A 14,554-nucleotide genomic window follows, 5' to 3' on the forward strand; every position below is an offset into this window, starting at 1 on the left:
TTGCCTGTTCTACTCATGAAAAAGGTCAGAAAGCTAAGAGATGTGTCTGAGAGCTGTAGAATTCTCTTCCAGGACTTGGTTTGCTAAGAACAGCCCTACACCGCATGACTCATTCCTCTCCAGAGGAAGCTCAAGGAAGCCAGGAGACACTTGCTGGCTCTCAAGGGAAGTTTCATACTTCTCCATCCCTCACCACTCTGGAGCCAGTTAATCCTGGTGTTTTGTAGGGCTGACCAGAGAGTTGTAGCTTGAGCAGAGGTCTGAACCTACAGCCCCAAGCTGTCCCCTCTCTGTCTCTGCACTGGATCTAGAGCCAGCAAAGGGATGGATTCATTCCAGAGTGCTTCCAGACACACAAAGTAAACAATCTGGGGAAGAAATCGAGAAAATATATATTTTTCTTCTTTAGTTAAAAATTATCATAGGTGTTACATGTACCTGCAAAATTTTCATTTGAAAATGTGATGGGTCTCTTTAAAGGGGGGTTATGTAGCAAATGGATGGGTTAGTTAAAAATAAACCCCTTAATACCTGCTATTCCGATCTTAAACTTACCAATTTATTAGTTGAAAACCATGATGGGAAACCACACAGCAGAGCCTCCTTAAAAAAGCTTCATTCTTTTTGAAAGTTATACCCCACAGGATCTTTACTAATATGCTTTGAAGCACCATAAAAATATAATTTCAACTACGGTTGTCATGGTAAATGAACAAAGTATTTTTTGCTAAGCGAGATTGATTCTGTTTCACTGTTTGCTCATTTCCTCGTTAATTCTCCAAAATAAAAGTAATTCGCAATGCACCAATCTTTAGTGTGAATTTGTGAGATTCTGCAGTAATTTATCTGCATGCTGTACAATAACAAATTATGATCATTAGGTTCTATTTGCAAAGTAGCTTTAACAAGCTTGCTTATCTGTTTCATTGTATTATTTTATTCGCGTAAGCAGCTCTGATCCTGCTCTCTTTTAGGGATTTCAGCAAGATGAAGTGATTGATTGAATATGACACTTCGTTTGCATCGACTGTAACAGTTTGAAAGCCATAAACAATCCCTCAAGATAAGGATGTTTGCTTGAGTTGTCAGGGAAAGATTAAAGCATGTTTGGCATCTGAGGCTAATGATGGAAATACTTAAGAGGAAGTTTTCATCACCATCGCTTGTACCTACATAGCAGAGCATTTCCTACATGGTTTGAAAAGTCTGGCAGCTGATGCTGAATTGGAATTGTGTAGCAACTTTGGCAGTGATCCAACCTGCCCCTTCACAAATTAGCTTTTGTGGACAGCTAACAAGCTTCCTTGCCAATCAATGCGAGCCATTTCTCACAGACAACACTCGTGGTCCTTCCTCACGTCAGTATGTTTGGTGTAAATGAAAAATATGTGCTGCAGGGTGAAATGAGCTATCAGCAAGTTTGTATGGACAGGTCATGCTGGTTTTATATTACAGCCAGTAGGGAGCTTTCAAGTCCCTGGTTGTCTCTATTTGCTATAATTTATAGAAGCAATCATGGCTGATGACAGTATGTTAGAAGGTCTGTCAATGGAGTTGTCACCCAAGTGGTTATGGGATGAAGCCATGAGGCCCTGGAAGTATCTTAGCTGCCTTATTTAACCTCCTGATTGTCCAGTAGCAGAGTGGACAGGAGGGAAGGCTACTGAGAGCCAGGAAAACTCATGCAAGACAAAAGGATCAGCCACCTTGAAAAGGTGCCCCTCCCCCCCAACAACAGACAGCATACTTTAGGTTTATATTTTGCTGTCTCCTGCTCCCTATAGCTCTGTCCTGGGTCTGGACTACACACAATTTTTGTTCCGATTTAACTACATTGGTTTAAAAACTGATGTAGTTAAATTGGTAGAAACACCTAGTGTACATTTATCATAATAAGCTATTCCAATATAAGCATGTCTCAATTGGTATAACTGCATCCACACAAAGGATTGCACCAATTTATCTATGTTGGATCGGTTCTAAACTAGTATATTGGTACAGAAATCGTGTGGAGACAAGCCCTTGGACTAATTGCTCTCCAGTAAAAGGCTTCCCAAGATTTTATCAGTGCTGTTTATTTCTCCTCCTTAACTGTGTGACTCTCGTGGATTAGTTGAATCTCATCTACTCCTAGGCGCTACGGGAATACAAATAATCATCATAAGTGCATGTAAAATGTCATTTTGATCTCTAAGGCACTTTGCAGTTTGATTTTTCTCTTTCTATGTGTTTATCACTCTGATTTTGGAGTAATTTGACAGACTAAATCATGCTGGAATTATGCGCAAACTTCTCCAAGTCGGAATTGGACCCATTTCTGAAGTGTGGCAGCCATTGTTGGACATAAACACCAGACCACAGTTTGAATGCTTGCCCCATTATTCTGCTGTTTGAACGGTAGCCTGATCACAGTCTTGTCTTTATCATTTACTTTGGGACAGGGTTTGACCTGGTGGATTTGTTCAGCGTGAAGGAAATTTTTGGAAGGAAAGAAAATGGAATTCAGAGTTCTTATGTACGACTTGGAAGCTTCCCCATCGTGCAGAAAACTGAGTAAGTTTCCTGATCTTCTTTTCACTTGAGCCTCTGATATCTGTGATTTAGTTCTTTTAAGTTAACCCAGAGTCTTAGCGGATGTCCCGAGGCAGTGCATCGATAGGAAATGCATAAAGGAGTTTCTGCTGGCTTTGAGTTGTCCATTCAATTCTGCTGGCAATGCCCTGTCACAAGCCACCCTGGAACCTAGGTTCTAACCCCATTAATCACCCCTGTCTAAAATGAGCGTTTGGTGGCGCTTTCACCGAGGTGTGTATTTGCTAACCGCAGGAGACTGATTCCCAGTGGATGTAGTTATCAGGCAGCTAATACAGTTTCTTAACCTCCTAAAAGAATGAACAGCAGTTAATCCTCTGTCAACATGGATTCAGTTCTCAGGGGCTTTTATAACATGAGGCTGCCAGCTGTGTCACAGTCCATCAAAATGGGCTCTCTTCAACCTGTCATATCAGTTCTGCTAGCATTAGCCTTGATAAGAACGAGTGCATAATTTCATTGAGTACCTATGGAACAATGGATTGAATTGTCATTGTTAACTTTTTTATTGCAGTAAATATAAGTGTGATCGTTTTAAACTTAATATTAAAAAATCAATATTAATTATTTTCCTTCTTCTGGACAAGAGTTATTTTTCTAATCTGTTTTGACTCTTCTCCTTGGCTCATTGCGTATTGGAGATACTCTGGCCATTTACATTTATTTGATTTCATAAGCGTGGTCATCCTGGAACCAACCTGGATTGATTCCCTCTCCATCCTATCCCCCCAAAAAAAGGAAAAAGTGAAAATATGACTACAAGAAAAAAGTTTAAAGTCCGCAAATTATGTCAAGTCTCAGGGCAAGTGAATTTAGGAATGGGGATAAATTCAGTGTACTAAATAAACCTTGGTCACTATGTGAAATGTATATGTAATTGCTCTATGTATAATGGGACTGGACTAATTCTGTATGATTCAGGAAAATGAGAAAGGGAAACAGAGTCTTGCACCTCTGCTGTGGCTTGTTTGTTTAAATCCTGCCTAAATTTGTCATGGTACAGATTCAGCATCACTTAAGTACCTGCTTAGCCTTAAGGGCATGAGTAATCACAGCCTTCTTTATCAAAGCACTTAAGCACATAGGTTAAGTCTGACTTCAAGACTTAAGCAAGTCTTTTTTTGTATTCAAGCAGAGTGCCCTAAGGGTCGGTCCTGGGGCCAGTTTGGTTCAATATCTTCATTAATGATCTGGAGGATAGCGTGGACTGCACCCTCAGCAAGTTTGCAGATGACACTAAACTGAGAGGAGTGGAAGATATGCTGGAGGGTAGGGATAGGATACAGAGGGACCTAGACAAATTAAAGGATTGAGCCAAAAGAAATCTGATGAGGTTCAACAAGGACAAGTGCAGAGTCCTGCATTTAGGATGGAAGAATCCCATGCACTCCTACAGACTAGGGACCGAGTGGCTAGGCAGCAGTTCTGCAGAAAAGGACCTAGGGGTTACAGTGGACGAGAAGCTGCATATGAGTCAGCAGTGTGCCCTTGATGCCAAGAAGGCTAACAGCATTTTGGGCTGTATAAGTAGGAGCATTGCCAGCAGATCGAGGGACGTGATCATTCCCCTCTATTCGACATTGGTGAGGCCTCATCTGGAGTACTGTGTCCAGTTTTGGGCCCTACACTACAAGACGGATGTGGAAAAATTGGAAAGAGTCCAGTGGAGGGCAACAAAAATGATTAGGGGGCTGGAGCACATGACTTATGAGGAGAGGCTGAGGGAACTGGGATTGTTTAGTCTGCAGAAGAGAAGAATGAGGAGGGATTTGATAGCTGCTTTCAACTATCTGAAAGGGGGTTCCAAAGACAGATCTAGACTGTTCTCAGTGGTACCAGATGAAAGAACAAGGAGTTATGGTCTCAAGTTGCAGTGGGGGAGGCTTAGGTTGGATATTAGGAAAAACATTTTCACTAGGAGGGTGGTGAAGCACTGGAATGGTTTACCTAGGGAGGTGGTGGAATCTCCTTCCTTAGATGTTTTTTAAGGTCAGGCTTGACAAAGCCCTGGTTGGGATGATTTAGTTGGGGTTGGTCCTGCTTTGAGCAGGGGGTTGGACTAGATGACTTCCTGAGGTCCCTTCCAACCCTGATATTCTATGATTCTAAGTGCCTAAGTGCTATGCTTAGGGCCCTACCAAATTCATGGTCCATTTTGGTCAATTTCATGGTCATAGGATTTTAAAAATAAAAAAAATTCATGATTTGAGCTATTTAAATCTGAATTTTCATGGTGTTGTAGTTGTAGGAGTTGTGAGGGGGGGTCACAAGATTATTGGGGGGGAGAGTTGTGGTACTGCTACCCTTACTTCTGTGCTGCTGCTGGCGGTGGCGCTGCCTTCAGAACTGGGCAGCTGGAGACGGTGGCTTCTGGCCGGGAGCCCAGCGCAGAAGTAAGGATGGCATGGTATGGTATTGCCATCCATACTTCTGCGCTGCTGCCTGCAGAGCTGGGCCATCAGTCAGCATCCGCCACTCTGCAGCAGCACAGAAGTAAAGGTGGCATGGTATGGTATTGCCACCCTTAATTCTTGCTGGTGGGACACTGCCGTCAGAGGTGGGCAACACCGCTCTCCAGCTGCCCAGCTCTGAAGGCAGCACAGAAGTAAGTGTGACAATACCGCGACCCCCCTTAACATAACCTTGCGATCCCCACTGCAACTCCCTTTTGGGACAGGACCCCCAATTTGAGAAACGGTGGTCTCCCCCCGTGAAATCTGTATAGTATTGGGTAAAAGCACACAAAAGACAATATTTAACGGTCCATGACACGTTTTTCGTGGCCGTGAATTTGGTAGGGCCCTAGCTATGCTGACTGGAGATGGGATAACTCATGTGCTTGAAGTGTTTGGATGATTTGTGATCTATAATCTGAAAAGAGGCCATTCAGTACTTAATACAATTAGCAACAATTTGACACCCTGACACTGACTTGCTGAGTGACTGTGGGCAAGACTCTTCACTTCCGTGCCTCAATTTCTTCATCTGTAAAATAGGGATAATGATGAGGATGATCCTGTTTTTTAAGGTACTTTGAGATATATGGATGGAAAGTGCTGTATGAGAGTGAATGATTAACTCAGGGAGAGTGACAAACATGGAAACAGTTTTCAGAGACTGGTCAGGAGGAGAGCAGGAGCTTCCATTGAGTCTGTGTGGAGAACAGAAGTTCCTTGAATCTATTAGAGATATGGTAAATAATGCTCCAGGGTAGCTGTTCAGCGATTCAGTTAGAAAGTCACTTCCCTGAATCTGACTTGACGTTGCTATGCTGGGAAGAATTTGCACATCTCTTTGCCAATCATGTTTAGAATGATGGGTGCAAATACATCTGTGCTGGTTTAACTTGGTCTCATCCCTTGTTGTGCAGAGGTTTCTGGTGGTACTGCGGATAGCCTGTGTCCAGGATCCCTTTCTGTTGTAGCTTGTGAAAGCCAGCGGTGAAGCACTTTGTTATTAGATGGGAGTTCTCACTTAGGACACACTAGAAGAGGGCAGAGTGCCATCCCTACTGAAATGTGCTGAGGTTTGGCTTGTGCTGGAGAAAGCGTATCTCAACTTTGATTTTCTGTTGAACTATTGGCCAGTCTTGAACCTCCCCCTGTCTGGGGAACATGTTCTGGAAGTTAGTTGCCAAGCTACTGTGGAGTTATCTGGACAGGGTAAGCTTTCTGTCTTTCTCAATCTGGTTTCAGACCCCAGGATAAGGCTGAGATACTATAGCCTTGGCCACTAACACAAAACCCTAAGGCAGAGAGGATAACATGGGAGCAGTGCGACTGATGTGTATGATGCATGACTGAGTGATGGATTCAGGGCATCGATATTAGATCTGTCACTTAGCTGTGTTCAGTGGCTATTCATCATGTAATAATGCTGATCTGGGTGCGTAGACTAGCTAAGGAGGACAGGACTTCACTGAAGTGAATCCATTCATTATTTAGAGGTAGGGATCAATAAGCTTTCAGGACCCTTCTCGAGGCATCCAGGACTCATTGCAATTTTTGCTCCAGGAAGCCATGAGAACTATTTAGCGGGTATTGTTACCCCCATACATGTCACTGTCTTATCAAATCACAGGGTCCATTTTCTTTCCTCAGTAACAAACTGTTAAGGAGGGATTTTTAGTCTATAGTGACGGACACCAAAAATTGCCCCAAGGTTAAAAGCATGAAAACCATTTGCATCTGAGCATTTTCAAGCATAGCATTGCAGTGGCACTCTCTGTGGTGAACTCTGTCTTCGTGCTCTCTTGTTGTTTAACTGAGATGACAGATTAGCTGGAATAAAGTTAATTAAAGCAGAATAGTGATGAAACCGATAGGCATTTCTTGCTGGGTGAAGAAACTGCTGTAGGCTCTTGCTTGTTCCCTGCCTGCCAGCGACAGGATTCAGGAGCGCCCGTTGACATAGTGTTGAAAATCATGTCCCTTAATTAGGTATCTAAATCTTGATTTCAGTGGGTAATAGGCAACACTGGCACCCTGTGTCTGAAATTGGTGGCCTGTGTAAAATGAATTGGTGTTCTCAGGCCAGTTCCTAGTAGCCATTTGTCCACATCACAGCTCCAACTACCACATTTCACACGGGTCATCACCCTTGTGGAGAATGGGGCTAATCCAAAGCCCACTAAAGTTGGAGGAAGCCTTTCCATTGACTTCAACAGGCTTTGGATGAGGGCATGTTTGCCAGCCATTGACTGGGCGAAGGACTAGCATTACATTCTGAGCCGTAGAAGTGGTCCTTCCAGGATAGGCCAGGGGCTCACTAGCATTGCAACCTGGGGCATTCTTGCATTGCTTCCGCTCAGGCCGCATCATTTTGTTTAACATAGCTGCAGTGTTGTTCTCCCTAGGACTATGTCAGAGAATAACTGCTTCCACAACTATTTGTATTGAAACAGGTTTTTTTTATAAATTACTAAATTTCCCTTTGTAAACAATCAAAAAAAGGAAATTAGAAAAGGGCCTGCCGACTTTCACCCTTCTTCTGTATTTTAACTTGCAAGCCCCTGCAGTTTGGAAGGAAAACAAATTCAAGTTCCAAGAGGTTTTAGTATATTCCATTTTTGTCTTCAGCAGCCTAAGGTATGGCGGGTTCCAGGAAGATTCCCACGGGAACATCACTCAAGGAAAATGAAATCCCATATACCTACATAAAACCAGGAACTGAAATTAGGAATAGCACTAAAACAAAGACTCCTTCCTCCAAATAATTAGTAGTAGTGTTAAGCAATTCATGGCAGCTTCTCAGAATTAGATACTAATTAATTTATTTACTGAGTAATATATTTAAATGGTTTTAGTTTCCATTTGGGAAAAAAAAAAAAGTTATACGTGAGAATTTTGTGCTCTGAAAAGGTGCCAGACTGGTGGCCCCGGAGAGTGAAATCCTTTTCATCTGCAGAAGTAGGGCCCAAATTCAGCAAAGCACTTGTCCTTCTGTACTTGAGCACTTGCTGAAAGTTAAGCAGGTGCTTAAGTGCCTTGCTGAACTGAGTCCTAGGATGCAGGGTGGGCAAAAGCAGTGCAAATAATAATAATTAATGGAGATATCCCATCTCCTAGAACTGGAAGGGACCTTGAAAGGTCATCGAGTCCAGCCCCCTGCCTTCACTAGCAGGACCAAGTACTGATTTTGCCCCAGATCCCCAAATGGCCCCCTCAAGGATTGAACTCACAACCCTGGGTTTAGCAGGCCAATGCTCAAACCACTGAGCTATCCCCCCCCCCAACTTTCCTTGGTGCCTCAAACATAACCTGTATGGACCACCTCTACGGCCGACAGGGTATTTCAGTCTCCATGGCTCATTCAGTCACTGGCCTTTCTGATTAGAATTGCAGTAGTGGCTTTTGTGAAGTGGACAGCTGCTCCCTGAGAACGAGCCTGATAAAGGGGGAAATCATGCCCTGCAGACCCTTGCATAAACCTCCCTGCACCCTATGCTATTTCTGTGGCACTGTCTCCCTGGATGCTACAGAAAGCACTCAGTGGGCCCTGGGATCCATATGGGGCAGAGAAGTAGGGAGTGGTCAGGACAGCACAGCTTCCTCCTTCCAGCCCTGCAGAGATTTTGAAGAAAGACAGTTCAACCTGGAGCTGCAGTTTTATTGTCTTTCTCCCAAAGCACCCTCCGCAGCAAGCTCCTCCTTTTTAGTGGACTGTTCATAGGCAGATCTAGCTGCTGGGGACTTGGAACCTTGGCAACTGTGTGTGTGGTGGGGGGGCATGTCAGGCCACAGAGCCCACAAGTCAGTCAAGGGCCCCTTCACAGATGGCCCTGGCCTCTTGCTGATTTCCCAGGGGATCAACAGGGTTATTGAGTGAGCCCCACAGCCTATTCCGCAGGGGAGCAAGCCCCATCTCCCCATCTCCACAGGTTTCTCATGGAGATTTCCTCCCCAAGGGCCTAATTCCACAGGTTTTGTGGCCAGAAGGTGCAATCTGGCCCTGGTGATGAACATGTTGTAGATAATAGGGAAGTAGAGTGATACGCACCAGCCTCAGTTCAGATAGATGGCTGAATGGCCATCAGATGTGAGTGAATATTAGCCATTGCTGGGCTGGGCTGGAATTGATTCATTGGGCTCAATGACCTAAATATTCAGTGACCTACAAGTCTGGGTTTACAGCAGGGCCGGCTCTAGGTTTTTTGCCGCCCCAAGCAAAACAATTTTTGGCTGCCCCCACCTCCCCAGCCCACCATTGCCCCCCCCACCCGCACCCCCTGCCGCCCCAGCACCGGGCTCTCTCTTCCCCCCCTGCACCCCTTGCCACCCCAGCACTGGGCTCCCCCCCAAACGTGGGATCCGCTACCAGCACACGGCGGCCAAGCCCTGGCCCAGCTGTGACTCTGTCCCCATGCGGGTGGAGCTGCTGAGCGGCGCGGAGTGGGAGTACTTCCACGTGGCAGTGCGGCTGCGGGGCGGCACGGAGAACACGGCCCCCTCCCTGGGCTTCGCGGCGCTGCTGGTGGCCAAGGTGGATCAGTTTGTGCTCACCGCCCTCACCCCTGACATGCTGGCAGCCAAGGACCTGGAGAGCCCCCCGGACCTGCTGCTCTTCAGCCTCACCGCGCCCTGGCCCAGCCCCGGCGGGCGGGAAGGCGAGGATCTCCGGCTGCGGGGCTACCTGCTCAGCACCGACGAGCCCAGCCGGCCGCTCACCTCTTCACACACCCCGGGAGCCCCTCTCGCCGCCGCTGCAGCCCGGGCTTGGCTCCAGGGGACGCCACTTCCCTCCCTCCCTGGCTCCTCACACACTCTGGGCAGGGCTGCCCAGAGAATTCAGGGGGCCTGGGGCAAAGCAATTTCAGGGGCCCCTTCCATAAAAAAAAAGTTGCAATACTATAGTAACATGTATTTGGAAATGTAAAAAATAACTAGTGAAATAGATTCAAAAATTAATTTGTAATAATTTGAAAATACACTAAATACATTATTTAAAAACATTAAATGCTTTAATGGTATGTATACATTTGCAATTACATAATGGGCTGTTGCTGGGTGATGGTTGATGCCAATGGGCTGTCGCTGCCTGGGGGTGGTGCTGTTGTTGCCCAGGGCTGGGTGGGGAGCTGGGCTCTGGGTTGGGGGGTACCCGGCTCACAGGGGCTGGGCTCAGGGCTGTGGGGAGATGGGGTCGGGGGGTGTCCGGCTCAGAGGGGCTGGGCTTGGCGCTGGGGGTCAGGGCTGTGGGGGGGATGGGGTTGGGGGGTGTCCAGCTCAGAGGGGCTGGGCTCGGAGCTGGGGGTCAGGGTTGTGGGGGATGGGGTCGGGGGGTGCCCAGCTTAGAGGGGCTGGGCTCGGAGCTGGGGGTCAGGGCTGTGGGGGATGGGGTCGGGGGTGTCCGGCTCAGAGGGGCTGGGCTCGGCGCTGGGGGTCAGGGCTGTGGGGAGGATGGGCTCGGGGGGTGCCCGGCTCAGAGGGGCTAGGCTCGGAGCTGGGGGTCAGGGCTGTGGGGAGATGGGGTTGGGGGGTGTCCGGCTCAGAGGGGCTGGGCTCGGAGCTGGGGGTCAGGGCTGTGGGGAGATGGGGTTGGGGGGTGTCCGGCTCAGAGGGGCTGGGCTCGGAGCTGGGGGTCAGGGCTGTGGGGGATGGAGTCGGGGGTGCCCGGCTCAGAGGGGCTGGGCTCGGAGCTGGGGGTCAGGGCTGTGGGGGATGGGGTCGGGGGGTGCACGGCTCAGAGGGGCTGGGCTCGGAGCTGGGGGTCAGGGTTGTGGGGGATGGGGTCGGGGGTGCCCCGGCCCCTTACCATGCCGCTTACCCCTCTCCCAAACATCGCTGCAGCCGCCTGGTGTCTCCAGCGGGGCCTGAGTTCCCGCCGCTCGGCCGCAGCTTGCAGCCCCGCCCCCTTACCGGCTGAGATGCCGGGGGATGGGGGAAGACGGAGCGGGGGGAGCCTTGGACATACCCGGGGCCCGGGGCAAATTGCCCCACTTGCCCCCCCCCGGGCGTCCCTGACTCTGGGAGCCCCTCTCGCCGCCACCGCAGCCCGGGCTCGGCTCCAGGGGGCGCCGCTTCTCTCCCTCCGCGCTCCTCACACACTCCGGGAGCCCCTCTCGCGGCCGCAAGAGGGGCTGGGGGGGGCGGGGGAAGGGAAGCGGCGCCCGGGATGCAGGCAGGGAGATGGGGTCCTGCTGCTGCGCCAAGTCTCCCCAGGGCAGCCCTGTACAGGGCGCCGCCGGGCTCGGCAGGGGGCGCGGATCCCAGCTCGCGCTGGCAGCAGGGCGAGTGGCTGGGCCAGGGCCGGCTCCCGGCAATGCCGCCCCAAGCAAAAAAATAAAAAATAAAAATAAAAAAGGGGGGCCAGAGTGCCGCCTCTTAGAAAGTGCCGCCCCAAGCACGTGCTTGGAGGGCTGGTGCCTAGAGCCGGCCCTGGTTTACAGGTGTTTCCTTCACGTTTCAGTGTTTTGTTTAATTTTTGTCAACTAATTTCCAAAATATCTTAAATGTCAGTAATTCTGCGCAAACACAAGCAAACAACACACCTTTGTTTCGTTTGGTGTCGGGAACGAAATCTGGCTAATATTTCTCTTTGTGGTGTGATGGCTGTGGGTGGAGGATTTGGTGTTCTTATGGCAAATGAAAGGTGATGAGAAATCGAGGAGGAACCAGGAAGCCCTCTGGATGTGGGTTCTCATTTTTTGTATGCCGAGGTTGGGATTCACCTGAGCTTGAATTTGGGTTAATTAACTCATAAACTAACCTGCTACACTAGGGATTTCCCCCAGCTTGGAGCTTTATAGAGAGCTCTTCTGTGACCGGTTGTGTTCTCAGAATTATAAACTCAGCAATCAACAGCAAGCTCCCTGTGGATACCAGGCAACCTGTAAAGCAGGATTTCAGATGCTCTGTAGGATGGATCATGAGCTCATTTCAGCTTCAGGTGAAGGCAGGGAAATAAAACATTTCTGGGGACTGCACTCACAGTACTTGGATTCCCAAATACCCAACTGAGCCACTTGATGGACATCAATGTTTTTAGCAGGGAAATAAATGAAAACTCATCAACAGAGCGCTCGTTATTTATGAGGTATTGCATTTCCACAAAAGACACAGGGGCAAAGGACTTCAGCTCCAGCTTTTGTCATGCCTTCTGAGCAACAGAGGTGTCTTTACGTTTGCTTTTGGCACAAAGGCTGTGTCTGCCAAGAACTTACAGCCTGTTCTTCAGAGCCTTAAAAGCTGCAGCTGAGGCTGAGGGGGACTGGTAACAGGTTATTACAGCTTCCCACCACTTTAAATCCACGTGATGCACCGTTCAGCAGCATCTGTGTAATGAGTCAGTGGTCTCAGTCCAGTTCCTAGCACAGAGGTTTCCACAGAGCCACACAGGCAGTCCTAATAGAGAGTCCAAGAATGGACCCATCCAGTAGTGTAATCAAGGGTAAACATGCGTAAATGGAATTTTTCCACTTCTCATTTGGGGAATGTGGCGTTTAGGTTAAGTTCGTTTACCTACTTCCCCACTGGGCACTTCCAAGTTTGAGTGGAAGCACCTGGGCCAAACACATGAGCCCAACACTCAAAAACAAGCTAAACTTTAAGCACGTCCCATTCAACAAAGCCTGTGCTTAAGACCTGTTGATTTTAATGGGACTTGCGTCCATACTTATAATGAAGCACGTGCTTAAATGCTTTGCTGAATCAGGGCCTTGGTAGGGGCCAGTAAGAGAGATGCGCCTGCCAATGCTATGCCCGTCCTGTGGGTAAATACGAGGGACATCTTCTCCCCAGGGCTGTCAGTGTGATCATTTGCCAGCACTAAGTTAACTGAGACAATGTGTTGGTCTGCTTGGCTTTCATTACATGGACTGGATGGGAAGTGTAGCCAGAGCAGTAGCTAATGGGCTTAGGACTCAAAAGTCAGAATGCCAGGAGATTGGGGGGTGAAAAGCTGTCTCCTATAACAGAGGCTGAGCTAACTCACTTCCTGCTGTGTTTCCAGGGAGCGGGGTCAGAGAGGACAGCAGGAAGAACAGGAACTTCGGGCACCAGAAAGTGCCCAGGGCTTGGAGTGAGGAGATGTAGGGTAGGGAGCCCAAGTGGTTGGTAACAAAGGGGGATAGCAGCTCCGGGACCGGGGGGATTTGGAAGCTGAGCAGAGAGAGGGGGAGACAACAGCAGGAGAGAGAGAGGAATGTCTACACTGCAAAAAAAAACCCAAAAACCAACCAAACAAAAAAATTAAATGAACCCATGGCGGCAAGTCCTAGAGTCCAGGTCAACTGACTTGGGCTTGCATTACAGGACTAAAAATAGCAGTGTAGACATTCCCACTCAGCCTGGAACTTGGGCTCTGAGACCAACCCTCCCTCCCTGGGTTTCAAAGCCCAAGCTCCAGCCGTTGGAGAAGGAACATCTACACTGCTATTTTTAGCCCTGTAGCATGAGCCCCACAAACCTGAGTCAGTTGACCTGGGCTCTGAGACTCACTGACTTTTTTTTTTTTTTTTTTTTGCAGTGTAGACATACCCAGAGAGAATCAGGAACAAGACAGGAGGGAAGGCAGGAGGGGGATGGTCAGGGCAGGACCAGTAGGGTAGCAAAGGGTGCCACTGCTGCCCATGGAAGAAGAGTCAGGAAGATAGGCAGGCGAGGAGAGTGAATGGAAGCGTGGACGGTAATTGGCAGCATTTCAGGAGCTTAGATATGGGAGGCACTCCCAATGCCAGCACTCCAGCAAGGATGGGGGGGGTTTATGGCCAAGCACCAACTGGGCTGCACTTCTCTCCTGAAACAAATGAATGGAGACCTTGTGGTTTTTAGCTCATTATTCTGAAAGGTTCGTTAGGGAATGGGGTGGTGGTGGGGGGAAGGCCAATTGAATCTGTCAGCGATTTAAAAGGGCCCTGTTTCCCTCTTCAGAGAACTCAAACAAAACCCATGTACAAAGCAGACAGTCGTGCGACAGGCAGTTCACACAAATATGTGTCAAAGGTACACGGGGCCTAGCTGTGTGCCCATTGGCAGGACTGATGTGACTGACCTGGCTGTCCCTCACCAGACCTCCTCTGCACTGCTTCTGTGGCTTTTTGTTGCCACTTTCATGCCAGATTTATTCTCCACTGGGGCTCTGGCAGGACAGTGGCAACCCAGGGGCCTGCTCTTTTGTGATATGGAATTACTGTGGGTTCCACAACTCGGAGGGGAGGGAGCTCTTGGGCTCTCTTTTTTGCTGTGTGAGAGACAGGATGCTGGCACCAGGAGAATCCATGTCAGGTGGGAAGGGCAGTTGGGTGAGCAGCTAGCAAACAGGAGTTGACTGTGTCTGGCCAGGTCCCAGGTCTCCCTAGGTGAAGAAGGGTATTGTAAAGTGCCAATAGGGAGCCAGAATCTGACGCTCGTATGCTGGCCAGCTATTCAGAGGCGCTGAGTGCTTGCAGCTCTCCTTGGGAGCGCCTTCCCGCCACACAAGCAGCAGGTGTTACACTGCAAAGGCCTCCGGTTAGCTGTGTGGA

The 14,554-nt window shown here is 48.6% G+C and overlaps 1 protein-coding gene across 1 annotated transcript in view; it reads left to right on the top strand.

Annotated features, from left to right (window-relative positions):
* COL22A1 (collagen type XXII alpha 1 chain) overlaps nt 1-14,554 on the top strand; it is a 271,823-nt gene that overhangs the window by 79,900 nt on the left and 177,369 nt on the right. Inside the window, exon 4 of the mRNA XM_065397620.1 lies at nt 2,442-2,553. Coding sequence (XP_065253692.1) covers nt 2,442-2,553 — 112 coding nt within the window. The remainder of the gene's footprint in view (nt 1-2,441; nt 2,554-14,554) is intronic.

Source organism: Emys orbicularis, chromosome 2 (genome assembly GCF_028017835.1).
Source record: "Emys orbicularis isolate rEmyOrb1 chromosome 2, rEmyOrb1.hap1, whole genome shotgun sequence".
In the NCBI taxonomy this organism is placed as follows: Eukaryota; Metazoa; Chordata; order Testudines; family Emydidae; genus Emys; species Emys orbicularis.